Below are 24,545 nucleotides of genomic sequence, written 5' to 3'. Positions count from 1 at the left end.
CTGATAACCCAAGTTCAGACTTCATTTTCAAGGCCTTGTGAAGCAGCTGGAAAGTTTTTGGAAGCAGGATGGTCTAGAATGCCTAGAGATTAATGGTAAGGAGATCATGTTGTAACACTCTGCACTTTGCCAGGAGAAGGGGTAGATTAGAATTTGGGTAGCAAAGGTGGGAACAAAAAGAAACAACTATTCTGAGAAATGATTGAAAAGTAGAAATTCCAGGATTTAGTGCCTGAAAGAGAGGGAGGGATTAAGAGTGATGCCAAGGTTTTTGGCTTAACAGGGGAATGGTGGTATCACCACCTGAGATGCAGGTGTTGCTGTGCAGCTGAGTTTGGGAGCCAAATAGTGTTTAGTTTTAGACACACTGAGTTTGAAGTAAGGGCCTGAGATGGCAGAAAACCTGAAGCTATGGGAGTTGGGTAATAAAACATCTAGGAATCCTCATCTTTGGAGTAAAGCTGATGTCATGAGAATGGATGGCCACTAGAAAGGAGAGAGTATAGCTATAGAAAAGCAGAGTTGAATCTTACCTGGAAAACAGCTCTGGTTAGGAGTTGGCTAACAAAGATGACGAGCCAGTGAAGGAGACATAGAATGTGTTTGGAGAAATAAGAAAAGAATAAGGCTCGATAGAACACCACTAAAGCCAAAGGAGGAAAGAATTTCAAAAAGAGATAGTGCTTAATAGCATTAATTGTATAAGGGGAGAAGTGAATAGTGACTTGGGGAGGTATTGGTTTTGGCTCAAAGGAGGCCAGTTGGAATTTTGGAGCTTAGACAGAATGGTGGGGAAGCAAGGTAACACTTCAAAAGGTCAAGAAAAAGTGGAGGGGAACAAAATAGAGATAGTGGAAAGAGAGGAAATTGCTAGATTAGAGACAATTGGGAGCTTATATCACCTATAATGTCTACCATTTTTTCATATATGATAGGTATGTAATAAATGTTTGCAAACTGAATGACTTCATTACGTTTGACATGTGGAAGAAGCCAAATGCTGTTCTTGAGGGAGGGAGTGAATAAGTGAATGTGCAGTGTTGAAGGGGTGGAGGGGAAAGAAGACCATTGGGAAATAAAAGAGGAAGAGGGAGAAAAATAAAGGAGAATGGAAGCAGTTTTCTCCAGGAGATGGGGAGGGAGATTTGGGGCACAGAGGATGGGAGTATTAGAGAAAGGAGGATAAATGTCTAAGAGGAATGAGGAAGAAAAGAAGAGATTTATAGGGGCAGAGATATGTATGTTAGTATGGAGCTAGGGTAGATGGATGATTCCATGCTGGCATACCTGACATTAAAAACTTTTATTAAATATGTGTGTGTGTGTGTATATATATATATATATATATATATATATATATATATATATATATATAATTCTTTCAGAACAGACCTTGGTGTTAAACCTATATCAACAAGAGCTACTGGATAATACATACCTTGACTTTGAAGGCTTAGCCCATTTGTATTTTAAATTTGCTTGAACCTTCAAAAATGAACAATATGGCTGGACTTGGCCTCAGCTCATGCCTGAGATAAGAGGGTCACAAGGTTCAGAACAACCTTGCCCAACATCATGGGCAGGGCTCCAATTTCCAGTCAGGGAAGTTAATCTCAGAATCTCCATGTGTTTTTCAGAACAAGGATGTAGCTGCTTGCCCTTGGCTTTGTGGAGGACATGTCTGTTATTCTACAACCTCCCTCCCCCCTTATTTTCCCCAAACTTAAAAGCTAAAGTCACTGATTTCTCAAGGAAAGGGGATGTGATTAGAAGTTTTAGTCTGTTGAATTGTGACAAAACTTTTCTAGGTCCTCATTTCCTTGTCTCATATGTGAGGAGGTTGGATTTGAAGACATCTCAGGTCTATTTCTGGTTTAAAAATGCTTCTTACATGGAATAAGAAATGCTGGCTTTTATCTGCTCTCATGAGGCAACTCAGCCACCCGCCCCTTTGTGGATGCTCTTATGATCTGAGAGAGAAAATACAAAGAATTGCAGAGCAGACATCTCTGAAATTGCTTGGAGAGACTGCAAGCCAGGACATTAAGTACTAAGATGCTTAGAAATTATGGCAGGACTTGGTCTTTGCTCCCTCTCTTCCACCTTCCTGTGTAATGTTAAGGTTCAACTTAGTAATTATTTTCAAACTTCCAGGTCATGACATTGCCTAGAAGATTGTGTATGTGCCAAGGTGGCCTCGAGGAGGCTCTTTGGAGATGTAAGATTGAATTATCATCATACTGTTTATGTAGAAAGCTGTGAAGTACTGGTTACCTACCATTTGGATTATAGGTAACTACTGTAATAGTAGTAGGTAATTACTACTAGGGTAATAAAACTGGATATTTGGGGGTGGTCTGGCAGCGTTTGTATAAGTTAAGGTGCTCTTCCTGGTTGGCCTCTTAGATTTTCCTTGTAGCATTTGGAGCTGAGAGGACAATTGAGGACTTCTGAATTGTAGGGCTGGGTCACATCACACTCATTTCCGTCACTTTGTGCTTAGGGAGCTTCAGTCCTGGAGCGCTCACACTCTGCACTCCTGGGCAGCGTCCGAATGGGGATGGATGATAGGGATGGCTACGACAGTGCAGGCAATGGCCTTCGGCAGCCTTAACATTAGCTGTTATCTTCATACAGAGGACATCCTGATGTATGTGTTTATCTCCGACTTTCTTGAGCTCTGGTCCGGCACATCTGATTCCTGGACCTTTCCTTCAGGATGCCTTACCCACCTCTCAAACCCAGTGTATCTAAAACTGAACCCTACGGCTTTTTTTTCCAAACAAATTTCCGCTCTTCACTTACCAAATTTTGTTAACAATGCCTCCACTGCCACCCTCCCCCTCCCCACAAACTCTGTGTCGTTTCTGATTCTTGTTCACCGTCAGTGAGCACAACTAAGCACCAACTCCACGTCCGTCCTTTCCATCCCAGCCCCCTCCTCAGCTCTGGCCCTATGAGCTCACATCAGAGCTACTGCAACAGCCTCCTGATTGGTCTCTGCCTCCCCTCCACCCTCCTCCAGCTAGTGCACCCCGCATGGCAGCACTTACCACACCGTTCTCAACTCAGCTGTCTTCAATACCTCCCGTTGCCTTTCTAATAAAATCCAGGTGTCTTTTCTTGGCATTGAAACCTCTCTATGATTGCTATCAGCCATCTTTACCTATTTCCCCTTTATGTAAAAGGAATGCTCTGCTGGTCACCAATGAACCTTAATGCTAAAAGTCATTCCCTTGATCTTAGTCTGTCTAAATTTGCCCCAGACTTCATGGCCCGGCTAAAGGTCAGTCTGTCTGCACAGAAGACTCCAGAATCATCTCATCTGGAAATAAGGCCTTTTTCACGCGACTGTCCATGACAGGGCTCCTGCATCGTACGTGGCTTTGGAGTATAGCTAATTGTGCATTTGCCTTAGGATTTCACCTAGAAGAAAGAGGCTGAGTCTTTTACATCTCCCAGGAACCTAGGACATTTTGTTCTATTACTTATTTGCTGAATAAATGCATGACTTTGTCATGGCAGAAGTCAGAATACCAAAGAACAATTTTTTGACACATTGAAATTTCTTTTCAGAAAGTACTCATTGATCGTTTTGATAATTTTTCTCTCTTCAGAATTAATGACTAGGTGCTCAGATGGGACTTTTTGCTACTGAACTATTTGACCTCTGAGTTACTTCCGACAATTGCATGGAGCACAATAGTTTTTTAAAAGGACAAGAACAAATGTCCTCTATGCTAGAGTGTCCAGCCTGTGTATAAAAAGATGAGGGTGAAACATGGAGCTTAGATTGGTGCTGGTTAACAGCAGCTTGTTGAGTAAATTTATTAATTAGGTTTCTATTTCTATTTTTATTGCTACCTGTAATCATTGTACTTGTTTGAACTAAGGAATCTGGATTTTGTATACAAATCATCCTTTTGATACGAGTAAATATGCTTGACAGAACTGATGGTTGTACACACACAGTCTTGGGCAGGGCTGGTCCCGTGGCCGGTTTCTCTGAAAAAAGTCATTGCGTCTGTCATGGTGGCCTCCTCTTCATGATTCTCTTTCCTTCTGGTTCTGGTAGGCTTACCCTGCCCATGCCCTTTTAGACCTAAGGGTGGTCATAATTGCTGCCGTGAGCCAGTTTCTAGCATTTGCCTTGTGGTTCCACACTTTTGACAACAGTCCTTTTATAAATAAGCCTTCCTCCTATTGTCCAATTTTGATCGTGCCATTTGTTTTCCGCAGGGATCCTGAATGAGACACTCTCTCTCTCTCTCTCTCTCTATATATATATATATATATATACACACACACACATACATACATATGGCTGGCTTTGAAAATACAACATGCTTTTTCAAAGCTCTTTTTTTGGAGGAGCTTTCCTTAGATCTTTATTCCTTGGGAAAATGGGGAAACTTTCAAGACAACAGTCATTAGAAAACTAGATGGAACAACCACAACGTGATTTTGAAAATGTAATGTGTATTTTTGTTTTCATTTTAACATGAATTGCAGAGAGTCTGGAGCCATTCAAGGTATGCTAGGTCATTCCTAGCTTTGTTTTTAGCTCAAAGAAGATGGCAAAATTCTGACAAGTGTTTTGTAGTCCTCTTTCTCACATTTGTATGAGGCAAAGCCACCAGACAGAGGAAAGAGCCACTTTCTTCCCAGAAAGCACAGTTTGTCTTACAGTTCCCTGAGCAAACACTGGATTGGCCTGTGAGCAAGCCTGCCCTTAATGGAGCCTAAAATGGAGCAAGTGGTCAGATGGCCACGTGTTAAAGAGTATCCTAGGCCTGAAGAGGAAATATACTCAGAGGAAAGTTACAGTAACTTCACCAGCTCTGTGGTCAGGAGGGAGGTGCCATACCCCAAGGAAATCAGCGTCACCTTCATACTGCGTTCGCAAACACCACAGAGCAAGATAGTTGAAAATAGAAAGCTTTCATTTTCTTGGGTTCCTGCCTGACACGTTAAATTCTGTTCAGTCAGAATTTTAAAAAAGGAAACGACGTGATTAGGATCTTACGATCTGATTTTTAAGCTGCAAAAAAAAAACAAAAAAAAAAAAACCTCTGATTGTGATGTGCAGAGATGGAATCCAATAAAGTTCTTGAGAGGTTCTGAAAGAAAATCACATTGCCAATTAAAGATGTATTATATTTCTACTTACTGCTTCCTTAACGTCTTAATGCAAATACCAGTCTTGAGTGCTGTCTACTCTATTCTCTAGTTCACTAGCCCTAGGTGCTATTCTATTTCTCTGTGGTGCTATGATAAGGAAAAGGAAAGATGGCATATCATAAATTAAACATGATACATATATGTAATTCACAGGTGTCCTGAAGAATTTTCCCAGTGAGGTTTGAATGAAAAGTGACTATGTTTCAACTAATGTTCATGTTCAAAGTGTTTTGTGCAAGTGCATTACAGGTAAAGAAAGTTTGAAAACACACTTTTTCTAGGGGTGCCTGGGTGACTCAGTCAGTTAAGTGCCTGGCTTCAGCTCAGGTCATGATCTCACAGTCTGTGAGTTTGAGCTTCCATTAGGGCTCTGTGTTGACAGGTAAGTCTGGAGTCTGCTTTGGATTCTGTGTTTCCCTTTCTTTTTGCCCCTTCTTCACTCATGCTTTGTCTCTGTCTCTGAAAAAAGAATAAACCTTAAAAAAAAACCCAAAAAACCAAACACACTTTTTCTAAATATGACCATGAATCACCAGAAATCACGTGAATCTGCTGAATGCACAAAGTTAGTTTTCTATTCATTCATGATTTAAAGCATTATTTCTAGAAACATAAATAAATAATCTTAGCTGTTCCACTATTTGTGTGACCTTGTTTAAAAAGTCACTTACTTTTTTCATTTTCAGTTACCTCTTCTATAAAATAAAGGGTTGGCTTGGATTATTTCCAACATTCCTTCCAGCTGAGCACTTTTTGCATGATGGTACTCCAGCAAAACGGTGGAGAAAATTGAATTTAATTTGGTTTTATCTTGATCTCCATTTATTCCCCTACTCAATTGTGTTTTCCTCCCTAATTCTCACTTCTAGTACCATCCAACTATCCAGTCCTGCTTTCAGATGATCTAATATCACTCACCGAAATTGTGTTGAAAGTTTTACACAACGCAACCCAGAGGGAAAAGAACAATACATTACAAGTCATGAAGCATGAGCCACGTCCTTAAGGTCACTTGTCCTAAAACTTGGGCAACTTATTTGGCCTCTTTAACCTCAGTTTCCCTATCTATAAAATGGGCATAAAAATGGCTGTCCTATATGTTTACTTCAGAGGTTTATATGGAGTTCATATGAGATAAAATAGGAAAAAGCATTTTGTAGTCCTATGACTGTAGGCCACAATTACTAATTGAAGTCAATATGTTCCCTACATGGCATTTTAGGATTCATCTTCTTTTGAAATCCAAGCATTAACTGAGCTGGTGAGAAGGGTCCTTCCAGGGTCAGGGTTCCTTCTCTGGTGCTTAGAACCACACCTTAGAGATGGTTATCCGGTTCACCTGTGCAGAGAGTTGACAGCTATTAATGTAGTAATTGACCCATTTACAATAGGGAAAAAGGGAAAGTTTTTTGTTTTTGCTTTTGTTTTGTTTTTTTGTAACCAGTTCTCATGGAAGCACGTGTGACTTCCAATTTTCCAAAAGTCAACTGTATCACAAGATTCACAGATTATCTATGGGAAATCTTTTAGTTCTCACTGCCTTGCTTATAAGGAACAGATAAGTACATTTTCGCCTCCAATCTTATTCTTCATGTTGCCTGTTGTTAAGGAGGAGTTGTGAGGGAGAGAGGTTTGAGGTTATAGCTTCCTGTCCCCACACCTTTAGCTGATTTAGCTGCTAGGAAAGGCTTTGAAAGCAAAGCACTAAATTCATCATCAAAACAACTTGTCAATTCAGTTAGAGAAATGTCAGTCAAGCGAATCTTTTGAAACCAGAAGCAAATACAATTTTTGAATTTACAGTATTTTTCTTTTAATGTAGTAGGTTTGACCTAGGTGGACCTTGCCTAAGCACTCACAAGAAGGAAACCAAATATCCACAGGGAAAGGCTTGGTCTGCTAAGACCAAATTAACCTGAGAAGGATGTTTTTCACTCCTAGCATGAACTAAAGAGCAAAAAGGAATCAAATAAATGTTAGTATGGGGAAGCTAGATATTTCTCTAGTTTTTTTGTGAGTCTAGGTATGTTCTTAAATTTTTCAATGCGTTTTTAAATTATTTGAAGTACTGTGTGGATTCCCTGAAACTCAGAGAACCGAAATACGTATCAAAGTCCAATGTCATTTGTTGTTTCCGTTATTGGTTGCTATGACTTATCCATGTTATTGCCCCACTCCCCTAGAGTAAGAGGTGTGGATTTTTACAGTGCTCCATTTTAAGAAAAAATAAGAGGAATCAGAATTAAGGTGTCTACTGTAAGTTATAATGATCACATATATTCAATATCACTTAGAGGAATTGGTTATCTTTTTCTACCACCAAAAGTGAATTTCCTTCATTTAGTGTCTCTTTAAAGCAGATGTAGATTTTGAAGTCCTATGAGATGGTTTCACACTTAGGCTTCTCTGAATGATTGACATGAACCAAGGTGGAACCAAGGGCTATCAGGATATAAATGTTGAAAACAAGAAGTTCTATCAGCCAATCCTTAACTTGGTTGAACCCTAAGCTAGAAACCATAGCCACATGCTCACACATATTTGGCAAACCACTTGAAGCATAGCACCTAATTTTAATATTATGTGTTGACATGGAAGACAGAGAAAAGTAAACATTGACAAACACATTGGACGTCTCTTTCATCAAATGGCCATGTAATCAATATTTTTCAAGCTTTTTCCTGACACAGTATTGGTACAGGGAGTCACACACAAAAGGATTATTCCTTCCCTCTTGCAGTTGTTGGATGTGCCATCAACCGAGAGAATACCAAATATGTAACAGCCAGCCAAGACACTGGGATCTTGGATTGCTTTTCCCTGAGAAATTTCTCAATTTGTAGTGCTGAGGTAGATTATGTTCAGGAGATATCCCAGCAGTCTTAAACATGCTGAGGTTTGACTTTGGAGGCTCCACGATAAACAGAAGGAAAATATTATCACTATATTATGCTTTGTGAAGGAAAATCAGTTTCAGGAGAGGAAGACTACCACTTCTCCTTTGTGAAAACAGAAAACACCGAACAAAGTTACAGGCAGTCAACTGTGTTCCCAGGAACCTTGGAGGTAACTCACATTTTCTTTGCAGTGATCTCTTAGGCTGGAAGAACGTCTTTTCATAGCCCAGATGTATAAACTTTACCTCAGTTTCTGAGCATAATGAGTGAAGAAGAGATGTAGGCAAAACAGTATTACTTACTTGGTTGGTCTGTGGGCCTGAGGACAATCATTTTTAACTCCTCCTTCTCCCTCACTCACCACATCTAAGCCAATGCTGAGTTCTGCCAATTTTTTTTTAACTGTTCCATCTTTATTAGAAAAGAAACCAGAAAAAGGGAGTGGGGCAAGCCCAACCCTAAATGACCCCTCCACTATGACACAGGCAAAGCCCAGCTCATCCGGGCATCAAGGTGTGGACATGGCCACCTAAACTGGGCGTGGACATGGTTATACAAAGTCAACGTCTCATAGAAAAGATTGAGTTCTGCCAATTTTAACTTGTAAATATTTCTTGAGTTCATCCACTTCTTTGTAATTGTAGTTCAGGCCCTTATCACCTCTTGCCTAGACTACTATGATTGTATCCTAATGGTCTCCATGTTTTCTTACTTGTGCCCTTCCATAAATTTTTTTAATTTATTTTTGAGACAGAGAGAGAGCATGAACGGGGGAGGGTCAGAGAGAGAGGGAGACACAGAATCTGAAACAGGCTCCAGGCTCTGAGTGGTCAGCACAGAGCCTCACGCGGGGCTCGAACTCACGGACCACGAGATCGTGACCTGAGCTGAAGTCGGCCGCTTAACCGACTGAGCCACCCAGGCACCCCTCCATATTTTTTATAAAATGAAATCACCTTTCTGCTTACAATGCTTCAATAGGTCCTCGTCACCTGCAAGAGAGAGCCCAAGCTATGAACTCTACTTGTTTGCCAATCTTGTCTTTTACAAGTCATGGTCCAGCAAAATTGAGGTAGCTATAATTCTCTACCTCTGTCATACTCTTTCTCACCTCCTTATCTCCTCTGCCTAGACTCTTCTTTTTCTCTCTTTGTCTTATATTCCCTGCAGTCCACTACTTCATGCCCCATGTCCTACCACACAGTCTCCTACTTCACCCCATCCCTGACACAAAGGCTCATCTTAGCTAGGCTTTTACTTAATAAATTTGTTGAATAAGTGTATGCATACGTCAACACTTAGGTCAGCACTCACTTTCAGAAATCCTGAGCTGGTTGTCCAGTCACACCTAGAAACACTGTGCAGATCACTGTGCCAGTATTTTAAAAGTAGCCATTTGTTTACGTATCTTTCTTTCCCATCAGGCTGTAAGCTGCCCAAGGATAGAAACTGTGCCCTATTCATCTTTGGGAAATGAAATTTTCTCTTCTGTGTGCATCTTGGGAAGGTGTCATATTCTGAGTTACACAAGAATATTAAGCAAACTACTGGAGTATAAATGCTAGAGCTTCTCTTCCTTCTTCCGTCTCCCTTCCTCTCTCACTGTGGGTGCTGGGAGAAGGAAGCCAAAGTGGCTAACCTTCCAGGGTTTCTCTCTAGATTTTCTTGGTTTATCTGCTTATTCTCCCTTTTATTACCTTGGCAGAGAAGTCCTGTTGTCATCTTTTTCCTTATAGCAGCTCTTGAAGGCAGAGCAGGAAGAATTTGACTGTCTCTCAAAACAGAATCCAAATAATTAGTAAGAGAAACAACCCCTGGAGGGCTCAGAAAACGGAAATACCAATAGCTAACCTGTACTCCTTGAAAAGGAGGGGAGATGCTGGCATTTCTTGCTGGGTTTGGTTCTTCTGGTCAGAAATGGCTCAATGATTCTTTCTAGGTAAGCAAAGTATAAAACCAAACAAAATAAAACAAAACAAAACACAAGTTGCATTTCCCTATCATAACAGGTTGAACTTTTTGATTCCTTACATGTGCTTTTCAGTGCTTTTAGGGAGTGTTTGAATGAATCATAAATGAAGCTCAGTTGTTGAGACACACATTTTGAATAAGGATTTAGTGAGATGGTAATCAGACCTAGCTGCCGATAACAATGATACAGTCAGATTACCATCTTTCACTTATTGATTATTTAATGAGATCCTATTATTCACATGGTACCATACAAAGAAACATAAAAGGTTGTCCTTGCTCAAAGAAGACATGGAAACTAGAAGTCTAGAGGAAATACACACAAGTCAAAAGCTTGAAGCATATGAAACAGGAGGTGCTCAAAATGTAGAACCTGACCAAGTGATACCGATAGTAATTGTTTTGAGACCTGAGAAGGGAGATATTCTAGGCCATGAAATTAGTTAACAAAGTATGGAGAGAGTAATGCTCACACAGTACGTTGCTGAGATGTTGACTTAAATAGTCTGGCTAATGGAGGCTTGGGTTTGAGGAAATGAGGTTGGAAAAGCCCATGGAGGCCTATGAGTTGAGGATAAGAAATGAATTTTCAACTGTAAGGTTCTGTAACCACTGAAAATTAGAATCTCCTGAGAAACTGAAAGTACTGATGTTTGGATCCTGTACACAGAGATTCTGATTGAACAGGCCTGGGAATCAAGGGTTTTTAAATTTTCAGGTGATTCTAATATGCTGTCAGCTTAAGAAATCTGTTACACGATAGTGATTTTCAGCCCTAACTAAATATTAGAATCAAAGGGGGGAATTTTTATGGCAATACTAAAGATGATCCATAGAATGGGGAAAATATTTGCAAATCACTTATCTGATAAGGAACTTGCATCAAAAATATGTAAAGAACTCTGATGATTCAACAATAAAAAGGCAACCCAGTTAAGTAGGCAAATAATCTGAATAAACATTTCTCTAAAAAGGATATACAAATGCTAATAAGCACATAAAAATGCTCAACGTCATAGTCATTTGAGAAATGCATATCAAACCACAATAAGATACAGTTTCATATCCACTAGAATGGCTATAATAAAAAAGATGAACAATAACAAATGTTGGCAAGAATGTGGAGAAGTCAGAGCCCTCATACACTGCTGGTAGATAATGTAAAATACTGCAGCTGCTTTGGAAAATATTTTGTCAGTTCCTCATAAAGTTAAACAGAGTTAAACCATATGACCTAGCAATTCCCCTCCTGGTATACACCCAAGAGAACTGAAAACATGTCCATACAAAAATGTGCACATGAACATTCATAGCAGCATTATTCATAATAACAAAGAAGTGAAAGCAAATGATGAATAGAAAAAAAAATTTGGTATATCCATACAGCAGGATATTATTTGGCCATGAAAAGGAATAAAGTTCTGATACATTTTACAGCATAGATGAACCTTGAAAACATTATGCTAAATGAAAGAAGCCAGACAAAAAAGGCCACATATTGTATGATTCCATATATGTGAAATGCTCAGAATAAGCACATCCATGGAGATCGAAAATAGTTTAGTGATTGCCAGGGGCTAGAGGGAAGGAAGAATGGAGAGTCATTGCTAATGAGCATGGGATTTCTTTTTTGGGGTAAGAAAAATACAATATTCTGGAATCAGATTGTGGCAATCCATTCATAATTTGTGAGTATAGTAAAAAAACCACTGCCAAAGGGAAAGGAGGTGAGGGTGGTGGGCAAAATGGGTGAAAGGGACTGGGAGATATGGCTTCCAACTGTGGAATGAGTAAGTCATGGGAATAAATGGTACAGCACAGGGAATACAGTCAATGATATTATAATATGGTTGTATGGTGACAAGATAATAGCTACACTTGTAGTGAGCATAGCATAAAGTATAAACTCGTTGAATCACTATGTTGTACAACTGAAACTAATGTAACGTTGTGTGTCAACTATAAACAAAGAAAACAAAATGAAACACAACCACTGAATTGTATACCTTATATACTTTATTATAAAGTATAATTATAATATACTTTATAAGTATAATTGTATACTTTTTTTTATAAAAAAAAGAGTGGCTTTATGGTACATGACTTGTATCCCAATAAGTTGTTTTAAAAAATGAAAATAGATGATACAAATCCCTTCTCCCATCCAGCATAGACAAATTTCATCAGAATTTCTGGAAATGGGACCTGGATAGGTTTTTGTTTTTGTTTTTTAAGTTCTTGGTGTACAACTAGTGTTTAGAACTATATAGGTGATGAAAAGCTTTTAGTGATTTAGTTCTATGCATCTTCCTTCTTCCCAAAGCAAAAACAAAACACCTGAGCACTTGAATTCAAATCCAGGCTAAATTGTAGGTTTTATTTTAATAGATTCTTATTCTATTTGGCTCTTCAGTATGGGTGTGTGGGATGTTGCTTCAAATAACCTTAAAAAATATTTTTTAATGTTTGTTTATTTTTGAGAGAGAGAACGAGCATGAACAGCAGAGGGGCAGAGAGAGAGAGAGGGAAACACAGAATCCAAAGCAGGCTTCAGGTTCTGGGCTATCAGCACAGACCCTGATGTCAGCCTTGAACTCATGGACCATGAGATCATGACCTGAGCCAAAGTCGGACGCTTAACCAACTGAGGCACCCAGGCACCCCTAACATTTTTTTTTAAAGAAAATGAAAATAGGTAGACAATTATTAGCATACCCAAAAATAATGGCAAAAATGTTTGGTTCTTATTAAAGTTTGAGTCAGAGACACAAAGCAATTCATTGTTTTAGAATAATGGAAAATTTAGAGAACTTTGCAAAGTTGATTCTTAATGCTTAAGTGGTCTATTTCTCAGGTTATTGTAGTTTACTTGGGTTTTTTAGTCTTAGCTTTGCTCATCATCTGTTTAGTGATTTAGACAAATCATCTATTATTTCTAGCCCTTAAACAGTCATTATATATATATATATATATATATGTAGTTATAGTTGTGTATATATATATATATATATATAGTTATATATATATAGTTATATATATATATATATATATATATATATATATATATATATAGTTATATATATAGTTGTGTTCCAGGCAATGGGGATATAGTGGGAAGTAAGATGGGATGGATATGCTCTCTTCTACATGTAGGTTATAACACCTAGCTTCAGGTTCTTTGCTTTAAAAGTGAAAAGATTGAACTAGATGGTCTCCATATTCTTTGATCATTTACTGGAATAGCATAAAGGTAGAAAAATGGCAAAGAGGGGGAACTCTTGTATATCTCTTCTATCTTCTGTGATTTAAGGGAACAAATATGTGAAGTTCTTGAGAAGGCTTCTCTCAGAATATGCTATGGAAGGTAAGTTAAACTCCTTGGGTTATGTTTTCTCTTACTCTTCATCCTACTTTTTCTCTTACTCTTCATCCTACTTCATCCTTCTTACTCTTCATCCCAATAAAGTCAAATGACTCAAAACATTTTAATTCCTTCACAAAAACCTGCATCACAACTTAAAGACAAATCTATTTGTGTATCTATGCCATGGTTTACAAGCCATTTCTAAGTATCCCACTCTATCAGGAAAATAACAAAATTAAACATGATTAACATCTTTGGAATCTTAGTCAAGATTCAAAAATTCCAAACGCATAGCTGTGGTGCTCAATGCCAAAAGGAGGCCACATTCTGCCCTCCAAGTGAAAACATTCTCCATTGTCCCATTCTAAGAAGGATGGAAATAATATAAAAATGTAAACTTTTAAACTCTCAGTGTGTTGTCTTCCGAAGAGTTCCTGCATCTTCTTCTGCCAAGAGAAAGCCTTTGCTGGAGATCTGTTTATTTTGTTCATTAATATATCTTGATTTCAGGGGGATAAAAAAGTCCTCATGACCTTGTTCTAAGCAAATGATTTTTCCTCCTTCAGAAAACAAGATTTTGGTGAAGCAGTTGCCCAGGCTTGTGGTGTACAACAATGAGGTCAACCTTAGCTGCAAGTATACTCACAACCTCTTCTCAAAGGAGTTCCGGGCATCCCTTTATAAGGGAGTAGATAGTGCTGTGGAAGTCTGCGTTGTGAATGGAAATTACTCCCATCAGCCTCAGTTCTACTCAAGTACAGGATTCGACTGTGATGGGAAATTGGGCAATGAAACAGTGACATTCTACCTCCGAAATTTGTTTGTTAACCAAACGGATATTTACTTCTGCAAAATTGAAGTCATGTATCCACCTCCTTACATAGACAATGAGAAGAGCAATGGGACCATTATCCACGTGAAAGGTAACATGCAACTCTACCAGTGCACCACTCTAAAGTAATGGTTTTCAATGGCAGTCTTGAAAACTAGGTCATGATCAGTGACTTCCCAAAGAGGAAGTCTGCACATTCTAAGCTAGTGATATTTTGCATATTTTGATTCATCTCCCATTCTTCCATAATGTTCAGAAGGAAGGAAATGTACTCAAGTGCCATTCCCATGTCGTTTAACCCACTCTATTCTATTTTTCAGAGAAACATCTTTGTCCAGCTCAGCTGTCTCCTGAATCTTCCAAGCCATTTTGGGCACTGGTGGTGGTTGGTGGAATCCTAGGTTTCTATAGCTTGCTAGCAACATTGGCCCTTTGTGCTTGCTGGGTAAGAGAAGCAACACTGCTTTTGTGTACCTTTTCCACTACACATGTAATCTGAACATGTTCAAGAACTGTGCCTGTGTGGTTTATTCTCTGTTTAACATGTGATTGTTACTATTATTGCTATTATTTCCCTGCTAGGTTTGAGTAGGCTCTCTTTTAGCTTTCAACTGTATTGGAGATGAAAACCTAATGTGAATTCTAGTTTTTAGAAGGCATTAATTAGGTGGCCAGGCAGAATAAGAAGCTAAACGGGTACATTGCGGGTGATGGTTGGGAGTCTTAGGGCCAGGTACTTTTCTTCTCCCCATTTTGCAATATCATTATGACATGTAAAATAGCTTTAATATACATATATGTATAAGAATCTAAGCAACTTGGGAATCTAGGCAATGAAACCAATGAACAATTTTGGTTCAGGGTCAAAAATTGTGAGAAATTTGGCTACTGAAATTATGCATTCTGCATTCAAACCTAGCAAAGAAACTAGGTCTGTTTATCTGAGTCATATTTTTATCTCCTCTGAAGCAGTTGAATTTTGTGAGGCCAAGTATGGTTGCTGTCATTATGAAACTATAACGGGAGTTAGACTTTTCTGAGCTCTCAGCACTGAATTAGAGTTTACCAACTTGTGCAAATGTTCAAGTAACAAACTTGGCATATTTTTCTTTACCTTCTTCAAAATTGAAGTTTTGAACATATCTTGATGACTGTATCTACTGTTAAATTGGGACTCCCTTACCAAAGGGTCTTTCCCCTTACTCAGAAACCTCCCATTCTCATGTACATGGTGTGGGACAGAGTATCTCCTGCTTTGATTCCATGTTGTCTTTGAATTTTTTTTTATAAGTCAGATGCATGTATGAGTCATGTCTTCAATAAGAAATGTTACTCCTCAAGGACAAAGGACTATTTCTCTTGATATTCACCATCCATCTGGTATTAAGCATATTTAATGCTTAATGAGTGCTTGTCAGATTGTTGAATTGATAACCCCCATAAGGGTCTTTAAGGCATATTCCACACATTTAACTAATCTACACATGGGTCAGTGAAAACCATGACAAGTGGAATCATCCTATTTACTATAGCATTGTTATAGTGCTGGGGTGGTGGTGGTAGGTGGAGGTGAGGAGGGCATCCCGGGTTCATGGTCATGCAATGATAGATGCAGCCTGAGATCCTTTTAAACTTCGTTGGCCTATTACCAAAGTTTGCCTCTCCATCCTTCCCATTCCCCACATGAATTGTGAGAGATTCTAAGGGCAGATGGATATTTGCTAAGCTGCCTGTTGCCTAATCTGTACCTTCTGCAGGGTAGGGACCAAAGTGGCTACTTTTTCCTGGAAATCCTTTATACTAGATATCAAGTTGATATTTACCTGTCTTGCCTTCTCTAAGTTGCCCAACCCTGAGAGCTTTTTATGTAGAGAAAATTGCCTAAATTCTTCCTCTGATGTCAGTTGAGTCCCTCATCTTTCTGGATCTTGGTGTTTTCATACAAGGTACCTTCCCACTTTTGAACCTCTGTGGTACTTGCCAATGATTTAGAATGTAGAACCTTAGTCCTTATTTTCATCCCTTAGGAATTTCAATGTCTTAATCTAAAATATAGGTGCAGCGGCTTTTTGGGTACATCTCCAAGACAGGTGCTCCCCTGTAATATGCTGACTTAGGTCAATGTAATTTACCAGCTTCCCAGGAAGTAGTTTTGAGAATTACTTTAACTTTCAGTGGTCAGAAGGGTGCTGCTCATCATTTAAAACTTATTGTAAATACACACTAGAATATCAGTTACTATTATCAGGCACTAATTCCAGGCCCAGTGACTGGGACTGCCCAGAGGAACAAAGCCTGCTTCTCCTTTTCAGTGAATTTAAACAGTTTACTTTCAAATTGGAAACATCATATATGCTATGGGCTTTTCTTTAGTAGCACTACTTGCTTTGTCTTGATAAAACTTATTTTAGTCTTATTCTAGTTCATAGGTTCCCCGTGAATTAGGAAGAGCCAGTTGTTGGCATAATCTTATCTTCTGTGGTCTCTTGTAGTCAGGTTGTCCAATAAGAACTCTTTATTTGCATCTCAACCTAGATCTTTATACTCTCTGACCAAAAGGGTGTGAAATAAATATATGTGTATATTTTGTAGAATAGTACAGCATTTTTACCTTTGGCTCATCTTTCTTGCTGCTGTTACTATCTAAGCAACCACCAACTTGCTAAGCTAGACAGGGAATTAGGGATCCCTAGAGTTCAGCCATTTCCTGGGTCCTATTCTGGGATCCTATTTTTGACTGGTCTACATTGTGCCTTGGTGTAGCTGCTGTTTTCCCGGAACTTCCTGAGTGCTTGTGATGTGCTACTGTAGGCAGTTGTAGGTTGAGTGGGTTTCTGGGAGCAGCTGCACATTCTATCTCTGTTCTTGACCTGTTGCTGACATTTGAATAAATAAAGAGCTATCCTCTGCCAGGCTGCTGCAGAACAGCACCTGTTACTGTCACTCAATCCACCATTCACTCAGCTGAATGGTAAAACCTATTCTCTTTCTTAAAGGAGCCTTTTAAAAAACATGGTCTTCTCCACTATCAATCACAATGTAGGGAATGTAGATAGTATGTGGATAGGTAGTATCTGCCTTTAAATTCAGTGTGTTCTTGAAGACTGTGTCTTTAAGCGAACTGTCTTTTGTCTTGCTGTTGTTTTGAGGAAATAAGGAGGTAAGAGTGGGAGTGGAGGAAGGGCAAGGGAAGATAGATTGTGAAGTCCCACATCTTTAGCAGACACAAAGGATTGGTGAAGGGGCAGAATAGATGACCCAGTCACACAGACACATAAGGCAAATACTCCCCACACATATAGGCATGTGCTAGATGCAGCTGGACACTACGGGTACTGTATGGTGTTCCCAGCCATGCACGTGTCATTTCCATCCCACTTTTATGTTTATAGCTAAGTGGACTAAGTCCACTATATGATAACCGCATGAGGGTAAGCATGGGAGCCAATTGAGCAGATCTTTCATAGTCTTTGTGCAACCTGGAGAGCCTCAGACTCAAGACATCTTCATTATTGGGGCCAGCTATAGTTTTATTTGGGTGTCTGAAGGCAAAGGCTGTCATTGGGAGTCTCGCAAGGGAAGTCCTCAGAGCTGTAGTAAGAGCTAAAATTCTTGCCAGGGTATCATTAGCAGCCTTCCACATTTATTTGGGGGCAGACATTTCCTTGCTCTTACTCCTGCCGTGTCATAACCTTGTGCCCAAGAGAACTCTAGTCTTTCATTTATAGAAAGGATGTAGAGCCAAGATGTTTAAAGAGCAACTTCCCTCACCCACTTGGTTTCCATGGCTACTTCTCTTGAATGAATCTCCCAATTATGTCTGTTTAATGTTATGGTCTTCTTAGTTTCAGCTGGATCATTCATCCATCATTCAAATCCCAAATGACCAAAGCTGAATTTGTAACCTTCTCTTACAAATCTTCTTCTCCTACTGTCTTGTCTTATATCTATGGATGGAGCAGCATCCTTCCAGGCTCCCAGGCTCAAATCATCAGTCATCTCTGGGTATGAGCAAAAAGGAAGGGACAAGCAATCCAATAATATTCATTCTAAATTTGGTCACATATTTTGTATCCATTACTTCCCTTTCACTCCATTCATTTTCATGATCAGACTCTTTTGATCATGATTTATCAGTCTTGGCACTATTGACATTTTGGGCTGGATAATTCTTTGTTGTAGGGGGCTGCCCTGTGCATCAGAGGGTATTCAGCAGCATCTCTGGCTTCTACCCACTAGGTGCCATAACATTCTTCCTAGATGTGACAACCCAAAATATCTTCAGACATTGTCAAATGTCCCCTGGAACAGCGGATAGGGAGCTGGTTGTGTCAAGAATGAGGCTTAGGTCGTCTGGTTTGGGCAACCGCTGACTGTTTCTGACCCGCTGAGATCAGAAACAATGAAAGAGGACCAGACTTTAGGGGAGGCTCTTGAGTTTCCTTTTGGACATGTTGAGTTTTAAGTGCCTTTGAGGTCTAGGTCAGAGATATAAATTTGGGTGAATAGTTGCAAATGGGGATGAGATTGCCTAGAGAGAGAGAGAGAGGAAGGAGTGAGTAGAAGTCTATGGGGAACTCATATTGAATGACTACTTAAAGAAGGATGAGCTTGCACGGGAGGCAGGCAAGGAGTAGCCAGACAGGTAGGATGAAAACCAGGATGGCACCATCTCACAGAAGGCAAATGGAAGAGTGCTTCAAAAAGGAGAGAATAATCATTAGTGTAGAATGTGGCTGAGAATTCAAATGATGACAATTGAAAACATGTTAGCTGTATTTGGTAATGTGGGCGTCAGTATTTTTCCAACCTTCAACATTTGCTCCTGCCCATTTGACAACGAAGGTATGAATGGTTCATGGAGGAGTGCATGGAAATAGGCCAGGGCAGAAGTCACTTGCTTACGTATTTATTCAAGTGTTCATTCCATTCACATGCAACATATCTACTTATGCACCAGGCCTAGGTGCCAAGAAATAGACATTTTTTTTTTCATAATAGAGACTTCTGCATTCAGAAATCTGGGTAGCTTTCTATTTCTAGAATTTTTATGGGACTTTTATCAAATATGTAAATTTTACCATCATGTTGGTTCAGAAAAGATGCTCCTAATGCCCAGTCAAAACTTTGCTAAGATTTATGGCAAGTATGCTCTTGCTCTGGGTTTAGGATTGCCCCTACTTTCTTCCCTTACCCCTGATAGAAAGGGGAAGAAGGAGCAGAGTCTGAGGAACAGAGATGAAGGACACTATTGTCTTTACAGAAATGTACGTGCATATAAAAGAATAGGAATGTAAGTAGTTGTCTAGAACCATAACTCTCCACTAATTTGGACTCCACTGCTATGAATTTTATGATCATTTCAGAATCTAAGGTCCTCTTGGATTACCTGTGGAAAAACAGCTTGTTAACCAAATGACTAACATAAGAAGATTGCAGTGGAGAAGCTCAACCTTTTCACAGGAGGAAGGGCCTTAAAGAGTACTTACATATCAACAAAGGATACGTTAATTAGATATGCTTTTGGAATTCAGATCAAATGATTGTATTAAGAGTAACATGGGTACATTTATCTAAAATACGTTGTTTGATTCTGATTTCGCAGGTTAATTTGGAAGAGTCCAAAGTAATTAGGTTTGATTAGTCACTATCCAGGTCCAAGGCGCTCAGTGAAGTCAGGTGTATTCAGCTTCATTTGACAGTCTATGTTCTGAATAGTTGCTCCCAAGTCTTAGAGCTCCTCCCATGACGTCTCTTTCTGTGCCCCTGCCCCCTTCACAGTGATGTTTCTCTTTTCTGCAGATGAAGACCAAGAGGAGTAGGATCCTTCAGAGTGACTATATGAACATGACCCCCCGGAGGCCAGGGCCCACCCGAAGGCACTACCAACCCTATGCCCCAGCACGCGACTTTGCAGCATACCGTTCCTGACATGGACGCCTATCCAGATGCAAGCCGGCTGGCAGCGCTTCACCTGCTCAACACAACTGCTCTGGATAGGAAAAAACTGCCTCGTCTTCAGCCGGCCACCAGCTCCCATTAGGGGCTCCTATTAGGCCAATGATGCCAATGTTTCTTGAATGACTAGACCAAATAACATTATTTTGAGGCTCTGAAATGAAGTTAAAGAATATTGCTGTGGCAGGCTCTATCTTGTAGTGCCATGACCCAAATTTCAACGTACCATGTATTTATTGACTTGATCAAGAGGTTACAGTAGAGAACAAAAAGCCAGTGGATTCTGTTAGCCTTGAAATCTGTTTTCCATTTCACTTCTCTTTCATCTCACTCACCTGAACACTGTGGCCAAGTGGAGTGTGATATGGAAGGACTTTTTAGATGGAGAAGAAAGGTTACAAAACCATTCCTTTTGGTTAAAGGGGGGTTTAGGGTGGGGATAGGTAAGGGTGGGGGAGGGGGGAGACTTCATATTTTTAAAATCATTAAAACACTGTCTCTCATTCATGAAATGAGCCACTAGTTCCTATTTAATACTTTAGGTTAAGAAAGATATAGACATTGTGTTTTTTGTTTTTTGTTTTTTTTTTTTGAATTCTGGTCATATTTAGTCCTTTGGACCAGTGGAATACCTTCAAAGCAATTTGAAGCAGTCTTGCTCTTCTTACTCCCTGCAATGGGAATTCAATGTAGTATTGACCATATGATTTGAAAAGAATAAAGTAGTCCCCCCAAACCACAGAAGAATGTGTCAGGAAATGAAACCACCTGATGTCAAAATTATTTGAATACTATGAAGTGTTATTTCTTTAGCAGATCATTTCAGTCACATCATAGAGGGGGCTTTGCTGTTCCATATATTTCAGATTTGCTGGGTTGGTCTCTTTGTTATCTGTGCAGAAATCTAAAGTGGGATGCTGAAAGCGTATCCAGAGCAGCAATGATACTGTGAAAAAGCGGTGTTAGTACTCCTTAGGGTATATGGAGGATGAGTCCCAAGATGCTTCTTCTAAAGGAGGAGAATAGAAGGGAATGATGGGACTCTTGCCAGTGTGCTCAGGGAGTGGCTGGCATCTGGTGGAAGATTTCCAGAAGACAACAGGCAAAAGGAAATGTGGCAAGAACTCCTTTACAGAGACTTTATGTGCTTTAGGGCTCTGTGCTCCAGAACTCTGTGGGTTCAGCTGTGTGTTTGCCCTGGAGGTCCAATGACATGGAAAAGTATTTTGGAGTATGTCTTTTGAGTCCACATCAAAGTTCTCAAGATACTCAACAAAGCCTGACCCTGTAAAGCCTGACCTTGTAATGAGCACAGATATTTTTCTGCCTCCGGTTTGGGTCAAATGGAGTATGCCTGGGGACCTTGAAGAAGAGCTTTACTGCTGCCTTTACAATTTGTTCAGTGCCTCGATTTATTCAGATGTTAGAGGAGTCTAGGTTGTAGAAGCAGATGAAATAGATCTTGTCCAAGTCCCATTACTAGTTGGCCTCAGGAAAGTTGCTGACTTTCTAAGACTCTGGCTTTTCAACTATAAAATGGAGGTAATGATCATAATGTACTGGACCAGTGATGTACGGCTCTGTCCCTACACTATAATCTCCATCAGGGCATGGCCCAAATTTGTCCTTTGTTCATGCTTGTCCCTGATGCTTAGTACCATACCTGACAAATAATGTTAGCTATTATTATTATTATTGCCATTTAAATTATGTATAAAGATTAAACTGGGAAATGCCCTGAGAAGGGGAAGAATATTGTAACACAAATTTAAACCCACTACCCAGGGATAAGGTGCTATAAAATTTGAGAATCTCTTAACTTCTGCCATTTTCCTGTTTTGGGATATTTTAGCTTGTAATGAAATGTACAGCATTCTGCCCCCCACTTTTATGTATAGAAAGAAGTCTTCTTTAATTTTTTTTGTGTGTGTGTGTGATGTGGGGAGGGATAGGAATCCTATGATTCCAGACAGAAAATATTGTACTTCAGTTGACTTTGAAATGGGCTTCCATTCCATGAATACAATTAACCCAAAGAAGGTCAAACTTGCTAGTACTTGGGTGACAAAAACTCCTGAATTTTTACTGGCACGTGTGCTGCATTGCCAGCCTCTTGGCACACAGAGTTCTTTAATCCAAGTGACTGGACTGGATTTGAAAATGATAGAGCTAGAGAATTTTTAGAAAGGGCAATGTCAAAACATAAATTTCAAAAATGGAAAGATTTGATCTTTGGTAAAAACAAATGGTTTTATTTTCTGATGGGAAAAATAGGTCTACTATAGATGAATCACACTTTAGATTTCTCTTACTCACTCTGAACAGAGCCAAAGTAGAAATGTTAACAGGGAAGTCCATTTTCATTATTAGTATGAGCCAAGAAATGGTTTAAAAACAGTGGTTGGAGCAATGCTTTTACAGTTTCACATAAGGTAATTATGAAGAAAATAATGTCATTTGCTGCTATTATTGTAAGAGTCTCATAGTTAATAGTATTTCTATAATTTTTGATTGTGAACTCACTTATGTTGGACCAAGCATGCCAGTTTAAAGAGACCAAGTGTACATTATGTTCTGTGTACTCAGTGGTAAAATTACTGAACTATCACGTACCTGTTTTTAAATTTATGCTTTAGTATTTGTCTTTCAAAGCAGGTATGCTTCAGTTTTGGCCATGAATCTGGAGAAAACTTGCTATTTAAAAATGGTGTGGGATAAATCTTTTAAAGTAAATCTCCAGTTTAGCTTTTTAAAAAAAACCCAAACTTTCAGATAGTAGTTTTATTTCAAGCAAGGTACACTCCTGGTTTGTTTACTTGGCTTTAGTCACAATTTCTCATCAGACCAATGGTTTAGATCTTTGAGATGTCAGGCTGTGCATTTTGTGTGATGTGAATGTTCTACGAGAGACATCAAACTTTAGTCTTGACCCCATCAGTCCCTTGGGTTAACTAACGGATCCACTAGTTATCATGGCTAATTTAATGGGGATGTTGATGGTTAAATGGATGTTAGATCCCTTATTTCAGCTTTTTGCTCTGCTGGATAAGAGCCACAGCCCACCTAGGGACTGACCTCAAAGTGTTAAATTCAAATACATTCTGGAGGTTAGAGATGGTGGCAGTGATGGACCCAGAACTAGGGTCATCACTGCTGTAGACCTGTAACTGACCCAAGTCAAGGACACTGGCAAGGATTTTCTCAAGTCCTGGGCTGAGTAACTTCTTGGGATCTGTAAGCACATTTGAGGCTCAGGAAATCTCTCCTAGAGGTATATGCATACTTTCCAACATATTTCTCTTCAAACATCACAGGCATGTTTCCATCTCGGGGCTTTTACACATACTGTTTCCTTTGTCTGGAATGTTCTCTTCTGGGTATCTATCTGGCTTGCTCCCTCATTTCCTTCAGGCCTCTGCTTAAATGTTACTTTCTGCCCTAGTTAATACCCCCACTTGCCCCACCAACCCTATATACTTTCCTTGCTTGCCTTGTTACCATAGCATTTCACCATCTCTTATGCAAGATTTTTTTTAATTTTTTTTATTTAAAAAAATTTTTTTTTTCAACGTTTTTAATTTATTTTTTTTTTGGGACAGAGAGAGACAGAGCATGAACGGGTGAGGGGCAGAGAGAGTCTTATGCAAGATTTTTAAAAACTTATTTATTTGTTTATTGTTTGTTTCCCCAAAGTAGAATGTAAGCTTCATGAGGGATGGAACTTTGTCTGCTTTGTTTATTGCCATATCCCCAGTGCCTAGAATAGTACCTGGCATGAAATGTATATTTATTGATTAAATGAATGAACTACATACACCTTATGTATTAATGGTCAGCTTAAATGTACTAATCATACTCTGAGAAGGAGAGAGTCAGCTCTGTTTTCTACTTTTCTATTAATAAGTTCAAAAATCCATTTTATCAGTGAAACAGGAGGTAAAACATATGTAATACACAGCCGAACCTGATGAAAGAAAACCTGATAGATAGAAGTTCATTCACATTTTAGAAATTTTTGTGCAGTGATGAAAACCAATACTGTTAGAATCATCTTAAAAGGTCATGCTAAATAAGCCACAGACAAGAGTAAGTTGCTTTTCCATTGAAGTTCCCAAATTTACTCTTAACAGAGTATCGACCATGTTTTAAACATGACTTTAGACTGAGACTTCTAACACTGTTGCCTTGGTAGTTAAAATCCCATCTCACTATGAACTGCTACTCATTTCTCTCTCTCTTTTTTTTTTTTTTGACCCCAGCAAATTCTATAAATGCCTTGCCTGACTATGATTCAAAAAGAGCTCACAGATGAGAATGCTGGGGATAGATAATTTCAGCTTCT

At 39.2% G+C, this 24,545-nt stretch overlaps 1 protein-coding gene across 2 annotated transcripts in view; it reads left to right on the top strand.

Moving 5' to 3' along the window:
* Positions 1–24,015, top strand: part of CD28 (CD28 molecule) — a 30,931-nt gene extending 6,916 nt beyond the window's left edge. For both annotated transcript variants that reach the window (XM_058708526.1, XM_058708515.1), the window contains exons 2-4: positions 13,980–14,336; positions 14,566–14,690; positions 20,048–24,015. In XM_058708526.1, coding sequence (XP_058564509.1) covers positions 13,980–14,336; positions 14,566–14,690; positions 20,048–20,176 — 611 coding nt within the window. In that variant the 3' untranslated portion in view covers positions 20,177–24,015. The remainder of the gene's footprint in view (positions 1–13,979; positions 14,337–14,565; positions 14,691–20,047) is intronic.
* Positions 24,016–24,545: the final 530 nt, after the last annotated feature.

The sequence above is a fragment of the Neofelis nebulosa genome, chromosome 2 (assembly GCF_028018385.1).
Source record: "Neofelis nebulosa isolate mNeoNeb1 chromosome 2, mNeoNeb1.pri, whole genome shotgun sequence".
NCBI lineage: Eukaryota > Metazoa > Chordata > Mammalia > Carnivora > Felidae > Neofelis > Neofelis nebulosa.
This window is presented reverse-complemented; position numbering and strand designations above follow the sequence as displayed.